Below are 24,114 nucleotides of genomic sequence, written 5' to 3'. Positions count from 1 at the left end.
CTCTGGACTCTGCCCAGGAATTTGCACTAAAAAGAGAAGACAGGCCAAAGTGCAAGCAGGTTGAATTCATTCGGTCCCCGTGGAAACAACGCGCTTCTGTCCATCCCTGAGAGTAACTCGTTCACCACAAAGATGTGAGTAAGAAGGGGGTCCCGCCTCTCTCTGTGCAGTTGTGTGTGTGTGTGTGTGCACACAGGTAGCTAGGCATTCCTGGGCTCTGCCCGTGTGTATACTGCTACACGTCTCCTTGCTCCCATGTGCACACGTGTATCTGCTGCTGAACATGTGAGCTTAGCCAGGCCAAGTCTGGATAGAGTAGGGTGCTCCCCAAGGGAAAGAAGCAGAGAAGTAATAGGAGTGGGGAGAGATGGGGTCTTAGGGCTCTTATTCAGATGAGCTAGGCCTATGAACTTTAGCAAAAAAAGGACTATTGGTTCTCAGAATTGAAAAGTTCAGGGGCAGTGCTGGCTTCAGGTCTAGTTGGATCCAGGGACTGAAGAGTCTTTGGGATATTGTTTTTCCCTCTTTCAGAGTTGGGAAAGCTAGAGCCTCTTTTCAGAAAAATGCCTCTATGAGACACATACACATGCTGTACATAATTCCCTATCTTGCCCTCCCTCTGAGGTGGGTAGAATTTGCCCTGTTCCTGCTGGCCTCCCAGATTTGCAGGGACTTGCGTCCCACAAATTCAGGAGTGAGTGCAGGAAGTGGCACCTTCCTCCGTGGCCCCCAGGCACAAGGAGGGTTGAGTCCTGGAATGACGAAAGCTGCGCCAGTTTCTGCTCCCCGCTTCTAGCCCTCTCTGGGCCCCTCGCCTGGGTCCTGCCTCACCTTCTGCTTTCAGCTTTGGGCTCTGACTCTGTCTTTCAGCCGGAAGGTGCAGCACATGGAGGACGACGCACCCAGACGAAGAGAGTCCATCTCTCTCACATTTGTGGCCAATGGTCTGGAGAACAAGGGGGTTGAGCTCTTGGAAAGCCTGGTCAGTTCCCCATTTTGGCCCCCTGCGGGGAGGGCCCTTCGTTCACCATCTTCCTGCACCCTCCCTATCCCTTTGCTTGAAAAATTAGGAAACTCCCCAACATGTTGGCCTCCTCAATGCAGAGCAGCCCCTTTATTTCGCTCCTTAACCATGTGTTGGGCACCTATGATGAGCCACGATAGCCTCCCCTAGTCAGAAAGGCCGAGATCTGAAAAACAAGGAGAGAGGGAGTGATTGGCGGTGGATGGGGGTGGATCTCTGGGGAAGTCTCAGCCTTTAAGGAGCTGCCATCCTGTCCTTGCTCTGGGATGGCCAAGTAGACGCCCAGCAATCAGAACTTTGGAGCCTGATATGACATCGTTTGCCCTCCCAACCTCCCCTGACAAAGCCCCCTGCCCCTTCACCTCACTGCCCAACCCCAGGGTGTGCCTTTCACACTGTCATCTGCAAGAACAACCATCCCTCAGCCACTGAAACACAACTCCATGGACAGATGGAGGGCAAGTGGTGTCCTGGAGCCATACAATGATCTCCCCCAAGCAGTCACAGCGGAGGCTCAGTGTCTCTTCCACCCACAGACCATGAGCTCCCCGAGGGCAGGATGCGTCTAGCACTGAGTCCCGCACACAGTGGGCATTCCAGGTGTGCTTTGCAGAATGTAATTAAGTTGTCCTCTAGTTACTGCCTGTGCACACAGCTGGCAGCTGGGGTCTCTCTCCACTCACACTCTGGTCACTCTCTGGTGGCTTTAGGAGGAAGGCCGGATCCCTGGCCATGACTCAGGCCCCGAAGAGGGTGGGGACAGCCGGAACGAGGCCAGCCCAGAGCCCTTCTCCGGATGGTAGGTGGTCTCCAGCAGGGACGAGGGTTGGCCTGGGGAGGAGGCGACCATGGGGAGCAGGGACAGGGAACCGGGCCTCCTGACAAGGGGTAGGGGCCTCTCTTGTGGAAGAAAGGAGCAGATATGCTTTAGCCCACAAATGGGCACTGTTGGGTGCTACCCTGGGGCTGAGCCAGGCCAGGGGTTCCCACCTGCTCTGAAGTGGCCAAAACGAAATCCCTCAGGAACCTCAGTATTTACTGTGGGGCTGTTCTGACTGAACAAGCCTGACCCTCCCTCAACTTCCCCATCTGCCTTCTACCCCTTTCAGTCTCTGGGGGCACCCCAGGGAACCTCGAGGCTGAGTTTGAAAACCCCTGGACTGCGGTGGTCCCCTCATTTCCCACGGGAAGGCTGAAGCCCCAGAGGAAGAGAGGCCCTGGTCACACAGGCAGCAAGTATGAGCCTAGAACTCGGTCTCTCGACGGCTGGGCTCACCAGGGCCCCACTGGCCAGATCCTGAGCCGCGAGAGCATGAAGAGTAGGGCTGATGGAGGCGAGGGAGTCCATCTGTCTGCCTTGGGTGGGAGGTTGGGGAAGAATGCCTCCCATGGGAAGCAGGAGGGGGGACCTCGAGGGGAGGGGCGCCCTAAAACAGCCGGTGGCTGGATCTGTGCCCAGTGAGCACCTCCTATGAGCTGAGCCCATGGGGCCCCCAAGGCTGTCCTGGTGCCAGCTTTTCCTCCAGGGATAGGCACGTGGCCCGACGGCCGGGTGAGAAGTGGCATCTGCGCGGGGTGGGAAGGGGGGTGCTGCGGGCGTGGGGCAGGCTGTCCACAAGCCGGGAGGGGCTGCTGGCTCGGCGGGTGAGTCTCGCCCCGGGGAAGCATGCAGAGCTGGGAGCCTCTGCACCTGGCTCCGCAGACAGGTGGAGGTGGATGGGGGGGAGGCAGGGTTGGCGCTCTGTGCGGGCACAGGCTCCTCCTTATTGGCTCAATTAACTGCTTCCCAGGCCCGAGAACAGAAGTATCAGGAGGGCGGTGGTGCTTCTCCAGGCCTGGCGGGCCCGAGCCACTTAGCCTGCTCTGGCTTGGGGTTGCCCAGTCCTGTGGTGTCAGGGCCAGCGTCGGGCTTGCCCCATGTCTCCATTTTCCTGGGGATGCACCTGAATGGCTTCTACCTGACGTGCTGACAGTGGGAATCTGGGGCCACTCATGGACCAGGCTGGTACTCTCCGCAGGAGGAGCCTGCAGCCAGCCCTGAGGGCCACCAGACGCTTCTGCAGGGAGCACGCACAGCTGTTTCAATGGATCTGCACAGGCCTGCTCTCTACTGGTGAGCCAGGGGCCCAGCCCCACCTGGGAGACAGCTGTTCCCACCCCAGCGTGCCGCCCCCTCCCCCCAGCCACCTCCACCCCAGCCATCCGTGTCTCAGGGCATTCACATATCCAATGATTCAACAACCGACTCAGGGCCAGCTCCGTGCCAGAAGCTGGAACATTAGAATGAAGCCAGATAAGGTCTTATCCCCAAGACAGTCTCTGATCAGTAAGAGAGAGGAGACCTAGTATTCCCACATGATGCAGCCGGCCATCTAGGAACACCAAGGAAGGATGGGAGTGATCAGGGAGGACTTCCAGGAGGAGGTGACATTCAGGCCTCATAGGTCGAGCAGGAGCTAGCCAGGTAAAGCAGCACGACAATAAGGGGTGAGAAGGAACTCCATGCAGGAACCCCAGGAGTAAAGGTGAAGCTGGCATGGTGCAGATGTGAGCAGGCAGCTCAGGGATTGGAATTTTACCCTCAAAGCCGGAGAGAGCTATTGGAGGATTTAACAGGCAAGCGTTGGGGCTGAATGCACACTGTGGAAGCCTGGGGGCGGGGGGGCAGGCAGGATGACAAGGAGATGGTGAGGGTGGCAGTACACGTGTGAAGAGACAAAGTGTAGGGGATGGAAAGGCACAGATAGGAGAGACCTTCGGGAAACTTCTCCCACAAACTTGGGAGCCCAGTGAGTGTATAGGAGGAAGGACACCCTGGAATCTGGGGTGCCTCGGGGATCTGCTTAGGGTGCATGATGGGGCCTCCATGGCTAGGGAGCACAGGAGGAAGAGCCCTTGGGAGAGAGAGGGATGGCCAGTTGTTTGGGACAAGGTGGTGGAGGTACCACAGCCAGGCCGTTGAGGAGGGTTCCCAGGGACACCCCAAGAATGATTTGAGAAGTGGGTTCAGTGACAGCAGCCTGGGACCAGCTGCACAGAGGGTGCTGGCAGAGGAAGCCGCAGAGTGAACCCAAGGAGGCATGGAGATGGGGGGGTCGGGAGATTGGGGGAGCAGGGGGTTCAAGAGAGGTAATAGCATCTCTGCAGTGAGGGGAACCGTGGAACAGGGGATTTAGTGACAAACATCACTAGGGCCTGGGGGTGGGGGGCTGGATTGGACTGAATGGGAGGTGAGGCAGTATAGACAGCAAGTGTAGACAGCTCTTTGGAGGGATTTTTTATGAGGACAGGTGGGAATATTAACCAGGAGGGTGTGACAGTGTCAAGGAAGGGGTGTGCTGCTGACAGGAGCACTTGGGCCATGTTTGTGAGCTGGGGTAGGGCGTGGGGGTTACGGAAAGAAGGAGAGAGATGAGGAGGCAGAGGAGGCCAGAGAAAGGGGGGCAAAGGGCCAGGTGGAGGGGCGGGTCCTCTTGTCCTGCAGGTAGGAGAGGGAGGGATGAGGGGTGTGTGGCTGTGGCTGCAGAGCACCCTGCCCCACAGGGGGCGAGGCAGGGAGAGGACGGTGAGCGCCATGATGGCAATGGCCCCGGTCTCCATGTGGATAGTGAAAGAAGCGAGGTGGTCTGCTGAAATGGGCTGGTTCACGGCCCTCGGAGCTGCTTCCTTCTAGAGATGCCTGAGACACTGAAGTAGTCCTTTGGCAGGTTCTGAGCCCAGGCCTTCTCCGTGCCCCCATGCTTCCACCCTCACTCAGACCGATTTCTCCTGAAGAAGTGATTGAAGTAGGAGCACCTGGGCGGCTCAGTCTTGGTTTCAGCTCTGGTCATGATCTCAGGGTCGTGAGATTGAGCCCCGGTCCTACTCAGCACTCAATGCAGAGTCCACTTGAGATTCTCCCTCTGCCTCTGCCCATCTTGCCCACTTTCTCTCTCTCTCAAATAAATCTTAAAAACAAAAAGAAATGATTGCAATAGATCATGAAAATTACCTATCTCATCCTATCTCCAACTTTGTCATGGTGTAAATCATCCACGTAGTCAGTGAGTTATCCTTTATAATAGCCAATCTCCATTTTCTCCATGTTTGCATGATCTTGCTTTCCTTCAGCTCTTTTAAAAAATACATTATTTATTTGATAGCACAAGCAGGCAGAGGGAGAAGCAGGCTCCCTGCTCAACAGGGAGCCCAACATAGGGCTCGATCCCAGGATGGTAGGATCATGACCTGAGCCAAAGGCAGATGCTTAACTGACTGAGCCACCCAGGCACCCCTCCTTCAGCTCTTTACTAACTTTTCCTTTCATGTCTCCTATGGGGAGACCCCTCATGTGCTTCTGGGAGTAGGCACAGTAGAGAAATAAAGCCCACATTCTCAGCACTTTGTGCCTGAGCTGTAGCAATGGTGTCCTCACCTTACTTGGCCTTTCTCCGAGGGTGCAAAGATCACCCTGGTCACTGACCAGCAGAGGGCCTTGGTGTCCCCAGTCTCAGAAGAAGACCCATATTTCTGGCCAAGTTGCGGGAGGTCTTTGATTGGGTCATGTGCCTATCACTGCTAAAGTGGGCCGGATACTGCAGGACCATATGGGTTGAGAGTGGCAGGTGCCCAAAAGGAAAAGACAAGTCCGGTCACCAGAGGGGTGGACAGATCCTCAAAGAACACAAATCATTCCCAAGACACGTTTCTCCATGCCCCGTCTGGGGGACGTGTCCACACTGCCTCCTCTCCTGCACCGTATGCCAGTACCTCCTGAGTCACGGCCCCGGGAGAGACAGATGTGGGTAGGGATTTTAGCTCAATTTCCTCCCCTTGTGAGTCATCATGCTTCGCTGGCCTCAGGTGCCTCATCTCTAGATGGGGATCAGCACAGACCCAGCTGTGGGTGGTCCGAGCAATAACCCCGCCGGGGCTGAGAGGTGCTGAGCACAGCTCCCCTCCCGCACAGCACCCCTCCCGCACCCTGTGCCTGTGTCATGGTCCCTGCCCTGCAGAGCCACCCTGCATGCCTCTGGGACGCCAGCCCTGAGACTTATGTGGGAGAGAAAGGTAGCTTGATTTCATATAACTCCACTCATATCCTTTTTCAATTTCATCAGCCCAAGAGTGATAGAGACTGAGTTTCTGTCAATAGAGAACATCCCATTACCCTTTTTCCCAGTGTCCCCAAGGGGGCGTGTCCACTCCCCATTCTCAGCAGTGTACCCACCTGCCCGCTTCTGCGGGTGCCCCCGTTCTCCATCCTGGCAGGTCACCATGGAGGCCCCTCATTCTGCTCTCCTTCCCCCATCCTCTTCCCAGATACTCACAGAGATCACTCCTGTCACCTCGGTGCCTGCTTTGGTGTGTAGAACCTCAGAAACTTCCTGTGGCTCTGACTGCCCAAAGTGCCCGGGTGCTCCTGTCTTTGAAATCTTGCTGCCTCCCGGGGCCAGGCTCCTCTGTTCCCAGGAACCCATCCGTGTCTTTCAGCTAGTCTGTCCTCCAGTTAGTCTGTCCTTTAACTAGTCTGTCCTCCAATGAGTATCCTCTAACTAGTCTGACAGCAGAGGGGTAGGGTAGGACTTTCACTTGTTCAGTGTCACAGCCCACATTTTTACCCAGTGGAAAAGCTGTAAGTCATTTCCATCCTTCAAGGGCCCTGGCTTCTGAAGTTCACAAGGCAGGGAGAGACATTTCCCCCTCTGCTATCCACGGTCATCTTCCTTTCTTGAGGCAGAACACAGATTGGCTCAGCTGCTCGAAGAGGAGAGGAGGAGGCGGGGAGAAAGATTCTAGGGAGAGAATGGTCCGTATTTTCAGAGTAGGATCCTGCACACAAGAGTGAACTCCTCCCTGGAGTGACTGATCTGTCCACCTCCACCCGCCATGGAACCTTGTGCCGTCTGGGACATAGCAGGCCCTGTGCTGATGCTCAGAGACTCCTGTTGTCTGGCCCCCTCCTCCACACCCTCATCCCTCACAGCTGGTCAGTGCATCCACGATGTGCAAAGCCCCTCCGCACACCTTCCTTGTTACGCCAGAACCACCCTCCAGCACAGTAGGGATGACTGTCCCCAGCTCCAGAGGAAGAAGTTGAGGCTCAGAGAGGTTGAGTAACAGTCCTATCCTCTGTGCTTTGGATGGGACAAGGTGGAGCTGGAGGCCAGGGAGGCAGGCCCCTGTCATTGTCAGTGATCCCTTTCCTGTGTTTCATTCCCACCCACTCCCAGCGTTCGCTGCCTTCCTGCTGACTGCTGGCCTCCTGGATTTCCAGAGGGCCCTGGCGCTCTTTGTCCTTACCTGTGTGGTCCTTACCTTCCTGGCCCATAGCCTGCTGAAGAGGCTGCTAGGGCCCCGACTGCTGAGGTGTGTCAAGCCCCTGCGGCACTGCCGCCTGAGCTTCTGGGTTGAGAGGTGAGTGAACTTATAGCCCCAGGCAGGGTGGGGAGGCCATCGGCGGAGGCCTCTGAGTCAGCTCCAGGGTCACCACCAGGCCTGGGTGAGGAAGGCCTCTGTCCCTGTCCCACCAGGGGGTTCCTGGGCTGTGGGACCCACTCCCCTCTGCTTGCCTCTCAGGAACCCCGGGGCAGGTGGCTTGGATGGCCGCAGCTATCTCTGGTTCTCTGCCCCAGTGATAGGAGGTGTCTATGATCTGAGAACAGGACTCCACAGTTTCCTGAGCTCAGAGGTTCCAGCCCATTCAGACAGGGAGGACCTGTGTCAGTGCCTCTTATCAGATCACCTGGGGTATGACAGACAGACAGTTACAGGGGACAGACCACCCCTGCACTCAGTCAGCAGGCCACATTGGGGGCCAGGTGTCCATGCATTTAGGTAGCCCCTAGGGGATTCTCGTGCAGCCAGCCGTGTTCCTGGACAACAGTTTGTGATTCCCTGGTTTTCAAACTGGCTTCCTTAGAGGTCTGGAAACCTTGGAGGTGCCATAGGGCAGGAGAGAGGGATTGGAGGGGGAGCATCAGAAACCCTGCCCCAAATCTCCATTTCAACCAGGAAGCTCTATTGAATCTGTTTTATAAACTGAGGTTTGCAAAAAATTAAAATGAAAATAAACAATTAACTGAGGAAAAAAAAAGTTTCTGTGCCTTAAAAAAGTTCTGAAGACCCCCAGTCTATTTTAGGACTCCGTTTTGTTGATAAAGAAACTGATGCTCAAGGATATCCAGTGACTGAGCTAGGGAGGTACTACAGCAAAATGATTTGAGCAGGCCTATGTGTGAGCACGTTGTTTTCATTTTATTTATAAATAAATATATAATGAATAATTATTCATAATTATAATTTATAATTTTAAATACATTGAATAAAAAATTTAAAAAAAATTATATAAACTTTGAGTAAGATTTAAAAATTTATAATTTTTTTGAAAGGCAGGGCCTTTTTTTTAAGATTTTATTTATTTATTCATGAGAGACACAGAGAGAGGGAGAGAGAGGCAGAGACATAGTCAGAGGGAGAAGCAGGCTTCATGTAGGGAGCCCGAAGTGGGACTCAATCCCAGGTCTTCAGGATCACACCCTGGGCTGAAGTCATCGCTAAACTGCTGGGCCACTGGGGCTGCCCAAAAATTTATAATTTGTAATTAAATTTATAAATAGTTTTTTTTTGCAGCTAGACTTTTATTAAACTAGCACAGTATTAAGTAGATTAGTAGTCTAAGTAGATTGTGATATGATAAAATGCACGTTGTAATCCCTGGAGCAGCTAAGAAACTAAAAAAAAAAAAAAACCCACAAAAGTGTGTCACTTAAATAGTAGAAAAAGAATTAAATAGATTTGTAAAAGGATTTATTTTTACAATAATCTATTTGTGACAAATCATTGATACTGGCTTTCCTTTGAGGTATTGATACAAAGTTTCCTTTAAAAAATATATGCAGATTAATTAGACTTTATGAAAAGCAAACTTTTTGATTCAAAGGACACCATCAAGAAAGTAAAAAGAAAACCCACAGAATGGGAGAAAATATTTATTTATTTTGATGAAGGACTTGCTTCTAGAATTACAACTTAACAATTAAAAGACAACTTAATTGAAGAATGGGAAAAGGGTTTGAATAGACATTTCTCCAAAGATATATGAATAGCCAGTAAGTACATGAAAACATGCTTAACATCATTAGCATCATAAAAATGCAAATCGAAACCACATGAGATACTACTTCACATTTACAGGGATAATAGCAAAAAAGATAGATGATAACAAGACTTGGCTCAGATGTGGAAGACTTGAAGCGCTCATCCACTGTGGGTAGAAATGTGCAATGGTGCAGTTGCTTTAGAAAAGTTAGTTCCGGGGGGCCTAGGTAGCTCAGTTACATGGCTGCCTTCAGCTCAGGTCATGATCCTGGGGTCCTGAGATTGAGCTCCACATCAGGCTTCCTGCTCAGCAGAGAGTCTTCTTCTCCCTCTCCCCTTTCCCTCTCACCCCCCTTGTGTTCTCTTTCTCTCTCATAAGTCTTTAAAAAGAAAACAGTTCCTCAAAATACTATACATGGAGTTACTACATAGTAACTGGTGTTACCATACATAGCAATTCCACTCTGAAGTGTATATACTTAAGAGAAAGGAAAACATATGTCCATTCAAAAACTTGTACACAAATGTTCATAGTAACATTATTTATAATAGCCAAAAAGTGGAAACAACCCAAGTGTCCATGAACTGATAAGAGAATAACTCAAATATGTATATCCATATAATGGGATCCTATTTGGCCACAAAAAGGAAAGCTACATATTAGAATAATAACAAAGCTTGAAAACATTATGCTTTTTTGTACATAGCTATTACATGTAGGGCAATCTGTCTTTAGGGAGGGATAAATTACTCTAAAATAAATGAATCCTAGATAGTTTTCCCTTCAAGTCAAGTGTCTTGTTGTTTAAATAAACTTCTTGTTTAAAATGAAAAAAAAAAGAAAACATTATGCTAAGTGAAAGAAACTAGCCACAAGGAACCATTTATATGAAATGTCCAAATTGGCAAATCTATAGAGACAGTAGATTAGTGATTAACTAAGATTGAGGGGAGAAGATGGCAGGACTGGGGGTGATGGCTAGATGTGCTAGGTTATTCTTTGGACTGGCAAGATATTCTAAAATTGATTATAGTGATGGTCACACACATCTGTGAATATACTGAGGATCATTACACTGTATACTTTAAATGGGCAAATGTATGGTAGTGAATTTTGTCTTGATTTAAAAAATACATTATTTGATATTGGCTTCCAATCAAGATGGGGTAACAGAGACCACCTGAAACAACTAAAGAACTGGAATAAATTTTTGAAACAATAGCTCTTAAAATATTTGACATCAGGTACCAGAAGACAGTGATCCTGGAGAAACAGGAAACAAAGGAGATGAGCCCTATGGTTGCCATCCCCCATACCACATTGAGAGAGTTTCCAGGCTGCAGTGCAGGCGAAGGGAGCCAACGTGGGCCAGTGGATTTCCTAGCTTGAGAATATAGAGCTGGAAAGCAGGGAGGCCAAAGTGGTGAGCGTTCACAATGCAGAGTATGAGAGAAAATGTTGGCAGAGAGAGAAAACTCCAGAAATTCACAGAGGGTCCTCTTTCACTATGTAATTGAGTTTTGATCAGTGAATGTAAATGAGAAAACCATCCAAAGCATAGGAAAGACCCGTCTGAAAGGATTAGAGGGAACGGTGCCTGGAAACTACACGGGACCAGAAATAGTGTTTATTCTCAATAGAGTGGAAACTTCATAACTTCACAGGGCATTATTTAGAGTACTAAAGATCTTGGGTCAATAGTAGAGAAAAACTAACCATAGAATAAAACCTCCTCAGACTCTGCATAGCAAATCTTGAAAAAAAAAAACTTGAGTCAAACAAAATGTCAATTAATCATGGCCAAACTTTAAGTTGGTATATGTACCTGAAGTCTCCAGAGGAGAAAGAGGGAAGAAAAAAATACTTGAAGAACTTATGTCCAAAAAACAAATTTGTTGCAAATTATAAATCCAAAGAAACTCCACAGACCTCCAGTACAAGAAACAAGAAGAAAACCACACCAAAACACATCATAACCAAATTGCTTAAAACTGGTGATAAAACAGAAAATTCTAAAAACAACTAGAGAAGAAAACCTATGCAGAGGAACAAAGATACAGATGACAGCAGATTTCTTCTTAAAAACAATACAAATGAAAAGGCAATGGAACAATAAAAACAAAAGTGTGTAAATCTAGAGTTCTTTACCAGTGAAACATCCTTCCAAAAAGGTGAAACAGGACTATTTTAGATATACAAAAGCTGGAAGAAGTTTTCAGACATAAAAAGCAGACCTGCACTACAAGAAATGTTGAAGGAAATTCTTCAACCAGAAGAAAACTGATATGAGGGGGAAATCTAGATCTATACAAAAGAGTAAAGGGCATTGAATGGGTAAATATAATGACTATTTTCATTTAAATATCTTTCAAAGGTAATCCATATATAAAGCAAGAATAACATTATATTGTGGAATTTATATGTAGAAGTGAAGAACAAGAGTTGGGAGGGAAGAAATGAAATTATATTGCTGTAAAGTTTTTATACTGAGCATGAAGTAGTATAATATGACTTAAAGGTAGATTGTGATAAGTTAAAGATGTATATTATAAATGCTAAAGCAACTACTAAAATAACATGAAAGGGTGTTGTAGCTAACAAGTTTAAAAAAAGGTAAGAGAGATAAAGGAGAATCATTTTTAAATAGTCTGAAAGAAGGTAGAAAAATAGGAAAAGAGGAATGAAGAACAGATGGGACAAATAGAAAATAAATAGCAAGATGGTAGACACAACCTTCCTCCAGAACCAATAATCACATTAAGTGTACAGACCAGTATCTTTCATGAATAAAGATGTAAAAATTATTAACAAAATGTTAGAAAACCAAGTGCAATAGTATACAAAAGGAAGGGGGGAGGGGCAAGATGGCGGAAGAGCAGGGTCCCCAAATCACCTGTCCCCACCAAATTACCTAGATAACCTTCAAACCATCCTGAAAATTTACGAATTCGGCCTGAGATGTAAAGAGAGAACAGCTGGAATGCTACAGTGAGAAAAGTCCGCGCTTCTATCAAGGTAGGAAGACGGGGAAAAAGAAATAAAGAACAAAAGGCCTCCGAGGGGGAGGGGCCCGCGAGGAGCCGGGCTGAGGCCGGGGCGAGTGTCCCCAGGACAGGAGAGCCCCGTCCCGGAGGAGCAGGAGCTGCACCAACCTTCCCGGGCGGGCGGAAAGGGGCTCGCAGGGAGTTGGAGCAGGACCCAGGAGAGCGGGGATGCCCTCGGGCTCCCGGGGACACTAACAGACACCTGCGAGCGCAGGGGAGTGCTCCGAGCTCCCTAAGGGCTGCAGCGCGCACCGGAGCAGCTCGGAGGGGCTCGGGAGCGGCTCCAGGGAGGGAGCTGCGGGGCGGGAGCGCAAATCCAACAACACAGGCCCCGGAGCACAGGGCGCCGGGACACAGCCCAGGATCCGGCCTCCCCCCGGGACAGGCAGAGGCCGGGAGGGCCCAGGACAGCAAGGACGCTCCTGCCCCGAACTGAGCAGATCAGCGGCCCCGCCCCGGAGCCTCCAGGCCCTGCAGACGGGGAGAGCCGAGAGCCCCGAGCCCCGTAGTTCCTGCGGAGGCTGAATCCAGGCTTCCAGAGTTGCCATAGCAACTGCGACTGTTCCTCCTGGGGCCCCACGGGGTAAACAACCCCCGCTGAGCCCGGCAGCAGGCAGGGGCAGAGCAGCTCCCCCAAGTGCTAACACCTGAGAATCAGCGCAACAGGCCCCTCCCCCAGAAGACCAGCTGGACGGACCAGTGATACTCCCCCGTGTTCCAACACAACTTGTTTTTGGCCACTCTGCACTGAGCAAAATGACTAGAAGGAAAACCTCACCTCAAAAGAAAGAATCAGAAACAGCCCTCTCTCCCACAGAGTTACAAAATCTGGATTACACTTCAATGTCAGAAAGCCAATTCAGAAGCACTATTATACAGCTACTGGTGGCTCTAGAAAAAAGCATTAAGGCCTCACGAGACTTCATGACTGCAGAATTTAGATCCAATCAGGCAGAAATTAAAAATCAATTGAATGAGATGCAATCCAAACTAGAAGTCCTAACGACGAGGGTTAACGAGGTGGAAGAACGAGTGAGTGACATAGAAGACAAGTTAATGGCAAAGAGGGAAACTGAGGAAAAAAGAGACAATCAATTAAAGAACCATGAAGACAGATTAAGGCAAATAAATGACACTCTAAGGAAGAAAAACCTACGTTTAATTGGGGTTCCCGAGGGCGCCGAAAGGGACAGAGGGCCAGAATATGTATTTGAACAAATCCTAGCTGAAAACTTTCCCAATCTGGGAAGGGAAACAGGCATTCAGATCCAGGAAATAGAGAGATCCCCCCCTAAAATCAATAAAAACCGTTCAACACCTCGACATCTAATAGTGAAGCTTGCAAATTCCAAAGATAAAGAGAAGATCCTTAAAGCAGCAAGAGACAAGAAGTCCCTGACTTTCATGGGGAGGAATATTAGGGTAACAGCAGACCTCTCCACAGAGACGTGGCAGGCCAGAAAGGGCTGGCAGGATATATTCAGGGTCCTAAATGAGAAGAACCTGCAGCCAAGAATACTTTATCCAGCAAGGCTCTCATTCAAAATGGAAGGAGAGATAAAGAGCTTCCAAGACAGGCAGGAACTGAAAGAATATGTGACCTCCAAACCAGCTCTGCAAGAAATTTTAAGGGGGACTCTTAAAACTCCCCTTTAAGAAGAAGTTCAAGTAACTCTGAACGTGAATGGGCTTAATGACCCCATCAAAAGGCGCAGAGTTTCAGACTGGATAAAAAAACAGGACCCATCTATTTGCTGTCTACAAGAGACTCATTTTAGACAGAAGGACACCTACAACCTGAAAATAAAAGGTTGGAGAACCATTTACCATTCAAATGGTTCTCAAAATATACCCTAAAAACTACAGAACACTTCTGAAAGAAATTGAGGAAGACACAAAGAGTTGGAAAAATATTCCATGCTCATGGATTGGCAGAATTAATATTGTGAAAATGTCAATGTTACCCAGGGCAATTTACACGTATAATGCAATCCCTATCAAAATACCATGGACTTTCTTCAGAGACTTAGAACAAATTATTTTAAGATTTGTGTGGAATCAGAAAAGACCCCAAACAGCCAGGGGAATTTTAAAAAAAGAAAACCATATCTGGGGGCATCACAATGCCAGATTTCAGGTTGTACTACAAAGCTGTGTTCATCAAGACAGTGTGGTACTGGCACAAAAACAGACATATAGATCAATGGAACAGAACAGAGAACCCAGAAGTGGACCCTGAACTTTATGCTCAACTAATATACGATAAAGGAGGAAAGACGATCCACTAGAAGAAAGACAGTCTCTTCAATAAATGGTGCTGGGAAAATTGGACATCCACATGCAGAAGAATGAAACTGGACCACTCTCTTGCACCATACACAAAGATAAACTCAAAATAGATGAAAGATCTAAATGTGAGACAAGATTCCATCAAAATCCCAGAGAAGAACTCAGGCAACACCCTTTTTGAACTTGGCCACAGTAACCGGAGAAGGACAGTGTATGTTCTCATTCATTTGGGGAATATGAATAATAGTGAAAGGGAATATAAGGGAAGGGAGAAGAAATGTGTGAGAAATATCAGAAAGGGAGACAGAACATAGAGACTCCTAACTCTGGGAAATGAACTGGGGGTGGTGGAGGGGGAGGAGGGTGGGGGGTGGGGGTGAATGGGTGACGGGCACTGAGGGGTACACTTGACGGGATGAGCACTGGGTGTTATTCTGTATGTTGGTAAATTGAACACCAATAAAAATTAATTTATAAAAAAAATAGTATACAAAAGGGATAATATATGAGTGAATGGGGTTTATCCCAGGAACCCAAAGTTGGTTTAATATTTAAAAAGTGTCATAGGTCATATTAATAGACTAAAAAGAAAACATATGATCAATGCCAATAGACTTCAGAGAAAGCATTTGACATAATTCAGCATTTATTCCTGATAAGAATTCTGAGCAGAGTAGGAATAACAACAGCAAAATCTACAGCTAACGTCATACTGAACTGTGAAAAACTGAATAATTTTCCACTGAGATCAAGAATATAAGAATACCCCTTCTCGCCACTTTTATTCAACACTGTACTAGAGGTTCTAGCTTGTGTGATAAGGTAAGAAAAAGAAATGAAAGACATGTAGGTTGAAAAAGAAGAAGTCAAATTGTCTTTATTCACAGACAACATGATTGTCTACATAGAAAATCCTATGGAATCTACCCCCAAAAGCTAATAGAACTGATAAGTGGGTTTAACAAGCTGCAGGATACAAGATCAACAGGCAAAAAATATATTTAAGTATACTAAGAATAAGCAGTAATAAGTTAAAATTGTAAATGCCATTTAGAATAGCATGAAACATAAAATACTTAAAGTAAAATCTGACAAAAGATATGCAAACTTGTACATTGAAACTTGCAAAAACACTGCTGAGAGAAATTAAAACTTAAATAGTGGGACAATAATCAGTTTCCTGGATCAAAAGCCTCAGTATTGGGATCCCTGGGTGGCGCAGCGGTTTGGCGCCTGCCTTTGGCCCAGGGCGTGATCCTGGAGACCCGGGATCGAATCCCACGTCAGGCTCCCGGTGCATGGAGCCTGCTTCTCCCTCTGCCTGTGTCTCTGCCTCTCTCTCTCTCTGTATGACTATCGTAAATTAAAAAAAAAAAGCCTCAGTATTGTCAATATATCAATTCTCCTCAAATTAATCTATTGATTCTTACAATAGCTCAGTCAAAATTATAGCAGACTTTTGGTGTATAAACTGATGAGATGATTCTAAAATTCAAATGATTAATTTATACTATCTGTCTTTAAGACTTACTGTGAAGCTATAGTAATCAAGACAATATGGTATCAGCATTAAAAAAGACAAATAGATAAATAGAATTGAATAGAGAGCCCAGAATTTTTATATATATATAAAAACACATACACACATATATCTCCAATTGACTTTTGACAAGAGCGCTAAAGCCATTCAATGGAGAAATAATCATCTCAACATATTATGTTAAAACAATGGTATATTCATTGTCAAAAGGAAGAAGAGAAACAAAATAATAGTATAATAATTCATGCCTCATATAATTATAGTATAATTATAATTTATAATTATAAAATTATACATAATTTTCCACTATAGAAAATTAACTGAAAATAGATCATAAATGTAAATTGAAAGCCTAAAACCATAAAACGTCTATAAGAAAATGTAGGAGAAAATCTTTGTGACCTTGAGTTAAGTAAATTTCTTAGATGCAAAACCAAAATCAAAATCCATTAAAAAATTGGACAAATTGAATTTCAGCAGATTTAAGAACTTCTCTTCAAAAGACATGGTTAAGAGAATAAAAAAAACAAGGCATGGCTATGAGAAAAGTTTTACAAATCACACGTTTGACAAAGAGCTTGTATCCAAAGTATATTAAGCTCTCTCAAAACTCAATAATAAGAAAAACAACCCAATTGAAGAATGGGCTCAAGATGTGAACAGACATTTCATTAAAGAAGAAATGCAAGTGGTGAATAAGCACATGAAAAGATGCTCAACATCATTAGTTATTAGGGAAATGCAAACCACAAAGAAATACTACTGCATGTCTATTAGATTACTAGAATTTGAAAGATTGACCATATGAAGTGTGGCAAAGATGTAGAGGAACTGGAACGCTGGTGGGAGTGTAAAATTGTACAGTCACTTTGGAAAACAGTTTGGCAGTCTCCTAAAAAGTTAGACCTACCATATGACCACCCATTCCACTTACCCAGGTATTACCCAGGTAGTATTGACCCAAGGAAAATGAAAGTGTGTAGCCACACAAAAACTTGCACATGAATGTTTCAATGTTCACAGCAGCTTTATCTGTCATAGTCATCAGTGGAAACAACCTTAATGTCCATCAGCAGGCAAACAGATAAGCCAATTGTGGTGCATCCATGCAAGGGAATACTGTTCAGCAATAATTGAGTTACTGATATGTGCAAAAACATGGAGGAATCTCAAAAATAGTTATGCTGAGTGAAAGAAGTCAGATAAAGGATATGTATGGTATGATCTCATTTATATAAAATTCTAGAAAATGCAAACTAATCTAGTGACAGAGAGCAGGTCAGTTGTTGCCTGGGGACAAGGAGGGAGGCCAGGAATTACCAAGGAGCCATGGATATGATAAGTTCAATTCTTTTTTTAAAAAATATTTTATTTATTTATTCATGAGAGATACACAGAGAGGCAGAGACACAGGCAGAGGGAGAAGCAGGCTCCATGCAGGGAGCCCGACGTGGGACTCAATCCTGGGTCTCCAGGATCACACCCTGGGCTGCAGGTGGTGCTAAACCGCTGTGCCACCAGGGCTGCCCGATAAGTTCAATTCTTAATTGTAGTGATGGTTTCAAGGTGCCTACATACATCAAAACTTATCAAATTATATGCTTTTTTTTTTAGAGAGAGTACACATGTGTGCAAGCGGGGTGTTGAGGAGCAGAGGGAGAGAGAGAGAGAGAATCTTAAGCAGTCTCCATGCCCAGTGCAGAGCCCAACATGGGGCTCAATTTCACAACCCTGAGATAATGATCTGAGCCAAAATCAAGAGTTGAATATCAATCGACTGAGCCACCCAGATGCCCTTCTTTTTTTTCAATTTTGTAAATTGTATATTTCAACATATTCTATTTGTTACATGTCAATTGTACCTCTCCAAAGCTGTTAAAAACAAATGACAACAACAAAAACCCAGCCCAAAACATGTACTTGCTTGTTATTTTTATTTTGTTTTAAGTTGTTTCCACACCCAGTGTGGGGCTTGAACTCCTGACCCTGAGACTAAGAGTTACAGGTTCTACAGACTAAGACAGCTAGGTGTCCCTGCACTTAAGTGTTTATAAAGTGAGTTAATGTCAAGAGAAATAGTAAGGCGAGTGGTACAGAGACAAGGTGGAAACTGTGCCCGTGGACCAGGGGTGTTAGGTGCTTGGAGACACGGGCCGAAGTAAGTGGTGAACTCCAGCCGTGAGCTCTGGTCCTGGATCTGCCTTTTACCAGCTGCTGGACATGCATGGAGCTAGTTAAGAGGATATGCTTGCTGCCCGGGTGCCTGGGTTAAAATCTCAGATCTGCTACTGTTCAAATAGATGGCCATGGGCAAGTCATTGAAACTCACTGTGCCTCAGTTTCTTTGCTTCTATAGTGAGGGCAGTGACTATATGTCTCTCAGCATCCAGTGTAGTTCCTGGCATGTAGTAGATAGATTTTCAGTGAACATTAGCTGTCATCAGTTGTTCCGGATGAGTTGATGACCAGGTTGGGGGTAGACCTCGAGCACCCAATGCCCAAACCTCCTGGATAAGCCAATTCCAGCCTCAGAGAGGGAAGCATGGCCTCGAAGCTTTCTTCCAGGCCTCAATCTCAGGCGCTTGGCTCACCTGCCTAGAGTGACATTATTGCTCTGGGACTCAGAGCCCACGGTCCCAACTGCTGTGTCCTGGGCCACCCAGGCCCCACCTCACCCTGACAAGGTCAGAGGCTGGGCTGAGCATCACCAAAAGCTGTGGGAGTTCCTGCCCCTTGCTGGAGCTGTGTTCTTGGCACCGTGTAAAGCTGAGCACGCACATTCTCCCATTTAGTCCTCTTGGCAGCCTGGAGACATGCAGGTCTTTGTCTTCATTCTCCCAAATGGGGGCACTAAACTCAGAAAGCCTACATAGTCTGTGTGAGGTCACATGGCTCTCCTCCCACCAGCCCCAAGTACCCTTTCCCTGGGGCCCTGGGTGCTATTGTGGGGGTGGGAAGCAGGTGGAGGAAATGCTGAGAGTGGTAGATTTCTGTCTCTCTCCTTCAGGGGTCTGGCCCTCGCTGCTTTCCTGGGCTTGATCCTGTGGCTGATTCTGGACACGTCCCAGCGACCTGAGCAGCTAGTGTCCTTTGCAGGAATTTGCGTGTTCATCGGTCTCCTCTTTGCCTGCTCGAAGCATCACTATGCAGTGAGTACTTAGTTGTCAGGCCTGGACAGGGCCACCACCCCCTGAAGCCAGGGTCCCTCCCTGTTTCACTGTGTGGTTAACATCTCCCCACAGCCTCCAGTCAAGCCTGGAGATCCTCATGCACACCTGAGAGGCATCAGTGACCCTCTGTTGGGAATGTGGGCACCAAGGGAGTGGGGTTGGGGCAGTCGGGAGCCCTGCCCAGAGAGGTGGGCAGGGGAAGGGCCAGGCAGATGGAGGTTACACTAAAGCCAGAGCCTGAGGCCACAATGCCCTCCCAGTGATGACCAGGACCCAGTGCCATGGCAGGCTGGAGGCTGCTGGTGTCCTGCATGGGTCCTTAGACCTCACACCACCACTGCCCACGGCCCCAGTCCTGTTCCTGCTAGTGTGTGTCCTATTACGACTCCAGGGGGCTGTGACCATTGGCAACAGGCCCAGAGTTCTGGCTGGGTCCAGTCTCATTCCTCCAGATGGGCCAAACCTCCCACCTCCCCTCAGTAGCACCATGATCTCTGCCCTTACCCCATGCAGTTTCCTGTGGGTCCCCTAACGAGCTGAGCTTGCCAGCACCTTTCTATTCGGTGGCAGGTGTCCTGGAGGGCTGTGTCCTGGGGCCTTGGACTACAGTTTGTGCTTGGACTCTTCGTCATCAGAACAGAACCAGGATTTATTGCATTCCAGTGGATGGGCAACCAGATCCAGGTGTGTGCATAGGATCCAGCTGCCCAGGGTGTCTTGAGTTGCCAGAACATAGAGGTGAGGCCGTAGAGGGGGATTGGGACCAGAGCAGTGGGTGTGCCCTGGGTCCCAGACCGGGTAAGCAGCTGGGGGCCAAGCAGTGTGGCTGCTATGTCCCTCAGACCTGGGACCACCTACCCAGATGGAGCTGTCCTTTCAGAGGCTGTTATGATGTGGAAGGGAATTTCAGGACAGAAAGCTTCTTGGGATACCCGGGTACAAGGCATGTGGCCCTAGGCAGTCACAAGTTACATAGGACTTATAATAGTTAAAAGTGCTAGAAAAAAATACAAATGATTTACTTTGTGTACATGCATGCTTACAAATAATGTTCAGTTTCTTGAAGTCATGTTTTTTATTCCATTGTTTATTGTAGTAAATACACATGGCACAAAATTTACTATATTCACCATTTTTAAGTGTCATGAAGTTCATTCACACTGTTGTGCAACTGTCACGAGTCACTTCTTAAAATAGAAGTTATCGAGGGCACATGGTTAGTCCTCCACTCACCCCGGTCTCACTGTCTGGAATTTCCATGTGCTGTCTGGTGGGAAGTTGAGGGTGGAGCCGAGAAATCCCATGTCACGCCCACGGCTCTGCCGTCTTCCTGCCCCAAGAAAAAGATCTCTTGGGGAGCATATGCTCAGGGGAGCAAGCACTTGTGAGTGTGCTTTCACAGAGTGCAGTGCCAGATGGTACCCAGGCCCATGATGCCCAGGAGGCCCACGGTCCCTCTCCCCTGACCCCCAACCCACACCAAGGGCACTTGCATGTGGGTTGTGGGGGAAAAGACAGCGTTGCTGCTCTGGTCATGACTGTCATTTTATAGATGGGAACACAGAGTCTGGACAAGAGCACTGACTTGTCCCTGTAGTCACAATGCAAGTTCAAGACCTAAAATCAGCTCTGGCAAAAGGGTGGTCGCACAGGGACATGAGGCCACCAGCCTGGGATGGGACGGGATAGGTCATTGGTCAGAGGGAAGTGGGCAGGCACACAAGCCACCACCTAGGAGAGCCCTCAGGTGCGTCTGTCTTGGGAGTTCCTCCTCCACTGCCTCTTTAGGGCTGTTCCCAAGGTCCCATCCCCAAGTGTTCCCGTGAAGCGAAGCGACTGAAAAAAGATCTCTTGGGGAGCATATGCTCAGGGGAGCAAGCACCCGTGAGTGTGCTTTCACAGAGTGCAGTGCCAGGTGGTACCCAGGCCCTGCGACGCCCTGGAGGCCTGCGGTCCCTCTCCCCTGACCCCCGGGCTGCTGGACAGCCCTGTGGCCAGCAAGGTCCCCCCAGCTCACCCGGCCCAGCTTCCTTGTCTCCCTCCAGATTTTTACTTTGTTTTGTGTTTTGCTTTCAGATCTTCCTGAGCTACACGGATGTCGGTTCCAGCTTCGTGTTTGGGGAGGCGATGGTCAAGGGTGTCTTCGCATTTCAGGTCAGCTCGACTCTTGGCCCATGAGGCCTGTAGCCGGGGTCACTGGGCGCCTCCAGCTGGGGTGGGGGGTGTCTGGGCAAACAGGTGGGCCAGGAGGACTCCTGCTGGGGGAGCCACGGCCTGGATGCTGGGGAAGAACAAACCTTGGGGTGCTGAGTCGGGGTGGAGCCCACAGTGTTTTCCTCTGCCGCTGTTTTCAGTGTATTTTGTAAAATTTGCCAAGTAAGATATGTCTGTATTCTTTTCCTTAAAAGTCAACCCCCAGATGATAGAATCACGTGAGACTGAGGACAAGAAGTGGGGGGCAGGGGGCCAGCACCTGCTTTTGCCTTAGCCCCCACCATGCTGCAGGGAACCTTAGTCCCAAGTGGCCTTCTCAGGCTGCTTCTACTTCCAGGGCCTCTCGGGCCACCCCTGCAGGAAGCTGGCCAGCTGCAAGCTATGACTCTCCTCTGGACTCTTCTGGGCCTGCAGGCCCTCCCTCCCTCCCTCCCTCTGTCCTTCTCTCCTTCCAGTAACCAACCAGTTTTTAATGTGCCTCCTGCAGTGCAAATGCTATGGGGGAAACTGCCGACCCCAAGGCCTTATTGCGTGTGGCGGGGCCCCTACCCTGACTTTAACGTGCAGCCTGCACTGAGTTTGCCATGGTGCAGCCTGTCCACTGTTCTGAGTGGAAGTGCAGCTGCATTTCTTCTTTCTCTGGTTGGTGGCCTGAGCACCCACGTGCCTCCTTCCCTAAGGAAGGAGCCTCTGGCATGGCTCCCTTCTGCCTCCTCCCTGACCCAAGCTGTCTAAGGACCCTGAACCTGAAGCCCCCTCCAGACATAAGCTCCACTTCTGATGCCAAGTAGAGAGAGAGACTTCCTGCCACTGTGGCCATGGCACCATGGACAGGAACTCATGCTGCCTCCTGGAGGACACCCTAGACCACTGTCACCACGAGACTGCTGTGCTGGATCCCACGTGTAGGTTCAGGAGGTTTCTGTTCTTTATTACTCTGGCCATTATTTCTAGAGCCTTCCCATCCCATGGTGGGTGTTGGGCCCCAGAGGCTTCCAGCCTGAGCCATAGGCTTGGCTGCGCATTTCTGGGCTGATGTTGAGCTGGATTATGAGTCTAGACATCTCCAGCTCCACTTCCCCTGCCACCAGCTTGTGGTGAGGTCCTTTTGGCGTCACAGTGTCTGTGCCAGCAACTCTTGGGAAAACTTCTACTTTATCCAAGTCATTCTAATAATGTCAATCCTAGGATGAATGAAGGAGGGGACCTGTCCTCTCAGGGGTCTTGTGCCCTGGGATGAGCTTGTCCATCACGTTTCTCAGACCAGCTCTGTGTAGAGGGGGGATGGAGGGGCAGCCTCTGCCAGCCCCCTCTGAAGGTCCCCTGACACCATCCCTGTAGGGTGGGGGAGGGCTGCTCCCTTCACATTGGCATTTGCAAGAGGGGGCCACCCAAGGTTCCAGGGAGACGCAGGGAAGACCGGCTCCAGCATGACTTCTTGTGCTCGCCAGAGAGACAGCAGCCGGCATCTTCTCATTCCTTTAGAGACAAACATACAACACTCTGTGGTTTGACCTCCCCAGGCAGTGGGGAGATCAAGTGCAGTGGGCACAACAGAAAGTGCTGGGGGAGTCTATGCAGGGAGGCGTGGCTTAAGCCAGGGGCAGTGAGGATGACTCCCCAAGGAGGCGGTGTTTGACGTGGGGCTGCAGGATGTGCAGGACAGGAGAGATTTGGATACACAGATAGGCGAGAGGAGGAAGTTCATGGGATAAGCACCCAGGTGAGAAAGCACAGGTGTGTCTCAGGTATAGGGCTAAGTTCCTTTTGGTGGCATGGGAATTATTTGCAGGAAGGCACAGGCTAGGGCTCAATCCAGAAGTTTGGTGGGACAGTACCTGGAAGGGCCCTAATGCCGGGAGGGGGCACCTGGGTTTTGTCCCCAGGAAATGGAAGCTATTGAAGATTTTTTGAGCAGGGAAGGACTGTTTGGAGCTTTGGGACGGTAATCATGTCAATAGTGGGTAGGATGGGCTGTAGCTGGGATGTTTGGAATAGAGGGCCAGAGGAGGCTGCCCCATACCCATGTGGTGACCTGGGGCCACCAGGCTGCCACAGTGCAGGAGAGAGGTCACTGTGGGGAATGGAGGCCAAGGGGGCCTGCAGGAAGCACATTGTTTAGTTCCGCATCTTGTAGCTGTGTTTGCATTTAGCCATTTGAGGGCAGGGCCTTGGTCTTACTCATCCTTGTGTTCCTTAACTGACCCTGAGCCCTACAAACCCCTGCCCAGCGCCTGGACACTGCTCTTTGAGGAACAAATGGTGGTTCTTCTGTGCCTGCATGTGGGAAGTCCCTCTGTGCCTGCTGGGAAGGTCTGACTTTGTGAGCCACGGCTGTGGGTTGGGCTCCTCTTCCTGGCTGGGCCGTCATTCCCATGACTGTGTGGTCCTGAGCAGCTTTCCCTTTGGCCCAAGACCAGTGCTGAACTCTTCCTTCTCCAAACCTCCCCAGCAGAGCCCATAGCTTCCCAACCCTCTGGAGCCAAGAGCTACACAGCATCTTTGCAGCAAGTTCCAGGGCCGCCATAAACCATTTTGTCCACCTCTAGATCTGAGATCTTGATGGAGCAGAGAAGAAAAGCACAGGGAGAAGGAAATAATAACAGCTCCTAGGTGTGGAGCAAGAACCATGTGCTTGGCACTCACTTTGCCTCCACAACCACCCATGAGGGAAATGCTATCATTATCCTCTTTTTCACAGAGGAGGATACTGAGGTTCAGAGTGGTTGTTACTTGCAGAAAGCCACAAAGCT

At 48.7% G+C, this 24,114-nt stretch overlaps 1 protein-coding gene across 3 annotated transcripts in view; it reads left to right on the top strand.

The window, feature by feature from the left end:
- SLC28A1 (solute carrier family 28 member 1) overlaps positions 1-24,114 on the top strand; it is a 62,480-nt gene continuing 38,366 nt past the window's right edge. For 2 of the 3 annotated variants that reach the window (XM_055326542.1, XM_055326540.1), the window contains exons 1-8: positions 1-134; positions 871-982; positions 1,735-1,823; positions 3,043-3,137; positions 7,237-7,420; positions 18,985-19,126; positions 19,718-19,831; positions 21,224-21,301. In XM_055326542.1, the coding sequence (XP_055182517.1) occupies positions 887-982; positions 1,735-1,823; positions 3,043-3,137; positions 7,237-7,420; positions 18,985-19,126; positions 19,718-19,831; positions 21,224-21,301 (798 nt within the window). In that variant the 5' untranslated portion in view covers positions 1-134; positions 871-886. The remainder of the gene's footprint in view (positions 135-870; positions 983-1,734; positions 1,824-3,042; positions 3,138-7,236; positions 7,421-18,984; positions 19,127-19,717; positions 19,832-21,223; positions 21,302-24,114) is intronic. The other variant, XM_055326543.1, reaches the window with a different exon arrangement.

This window comes from Nyctereutes procyonoides, unplaced genomic scaffold, assembly GCF_905146905.1.
Source record: "Nyctereutes procyonoides isolate TBG_1078 unplaced genomic scaffold, NYPRO_anot_genome, whole genome shotgun sequence".
NCBI classification, from domain to species: Eukaryota; Metazoa; Chordata; class Mammalia; order Carnivora; family Canidae; genus Nyctereutes; species Nyctereutes procyonoides.
This window is presented reverse-complemented; position numbering and strand designations above follow the sequence as displayed.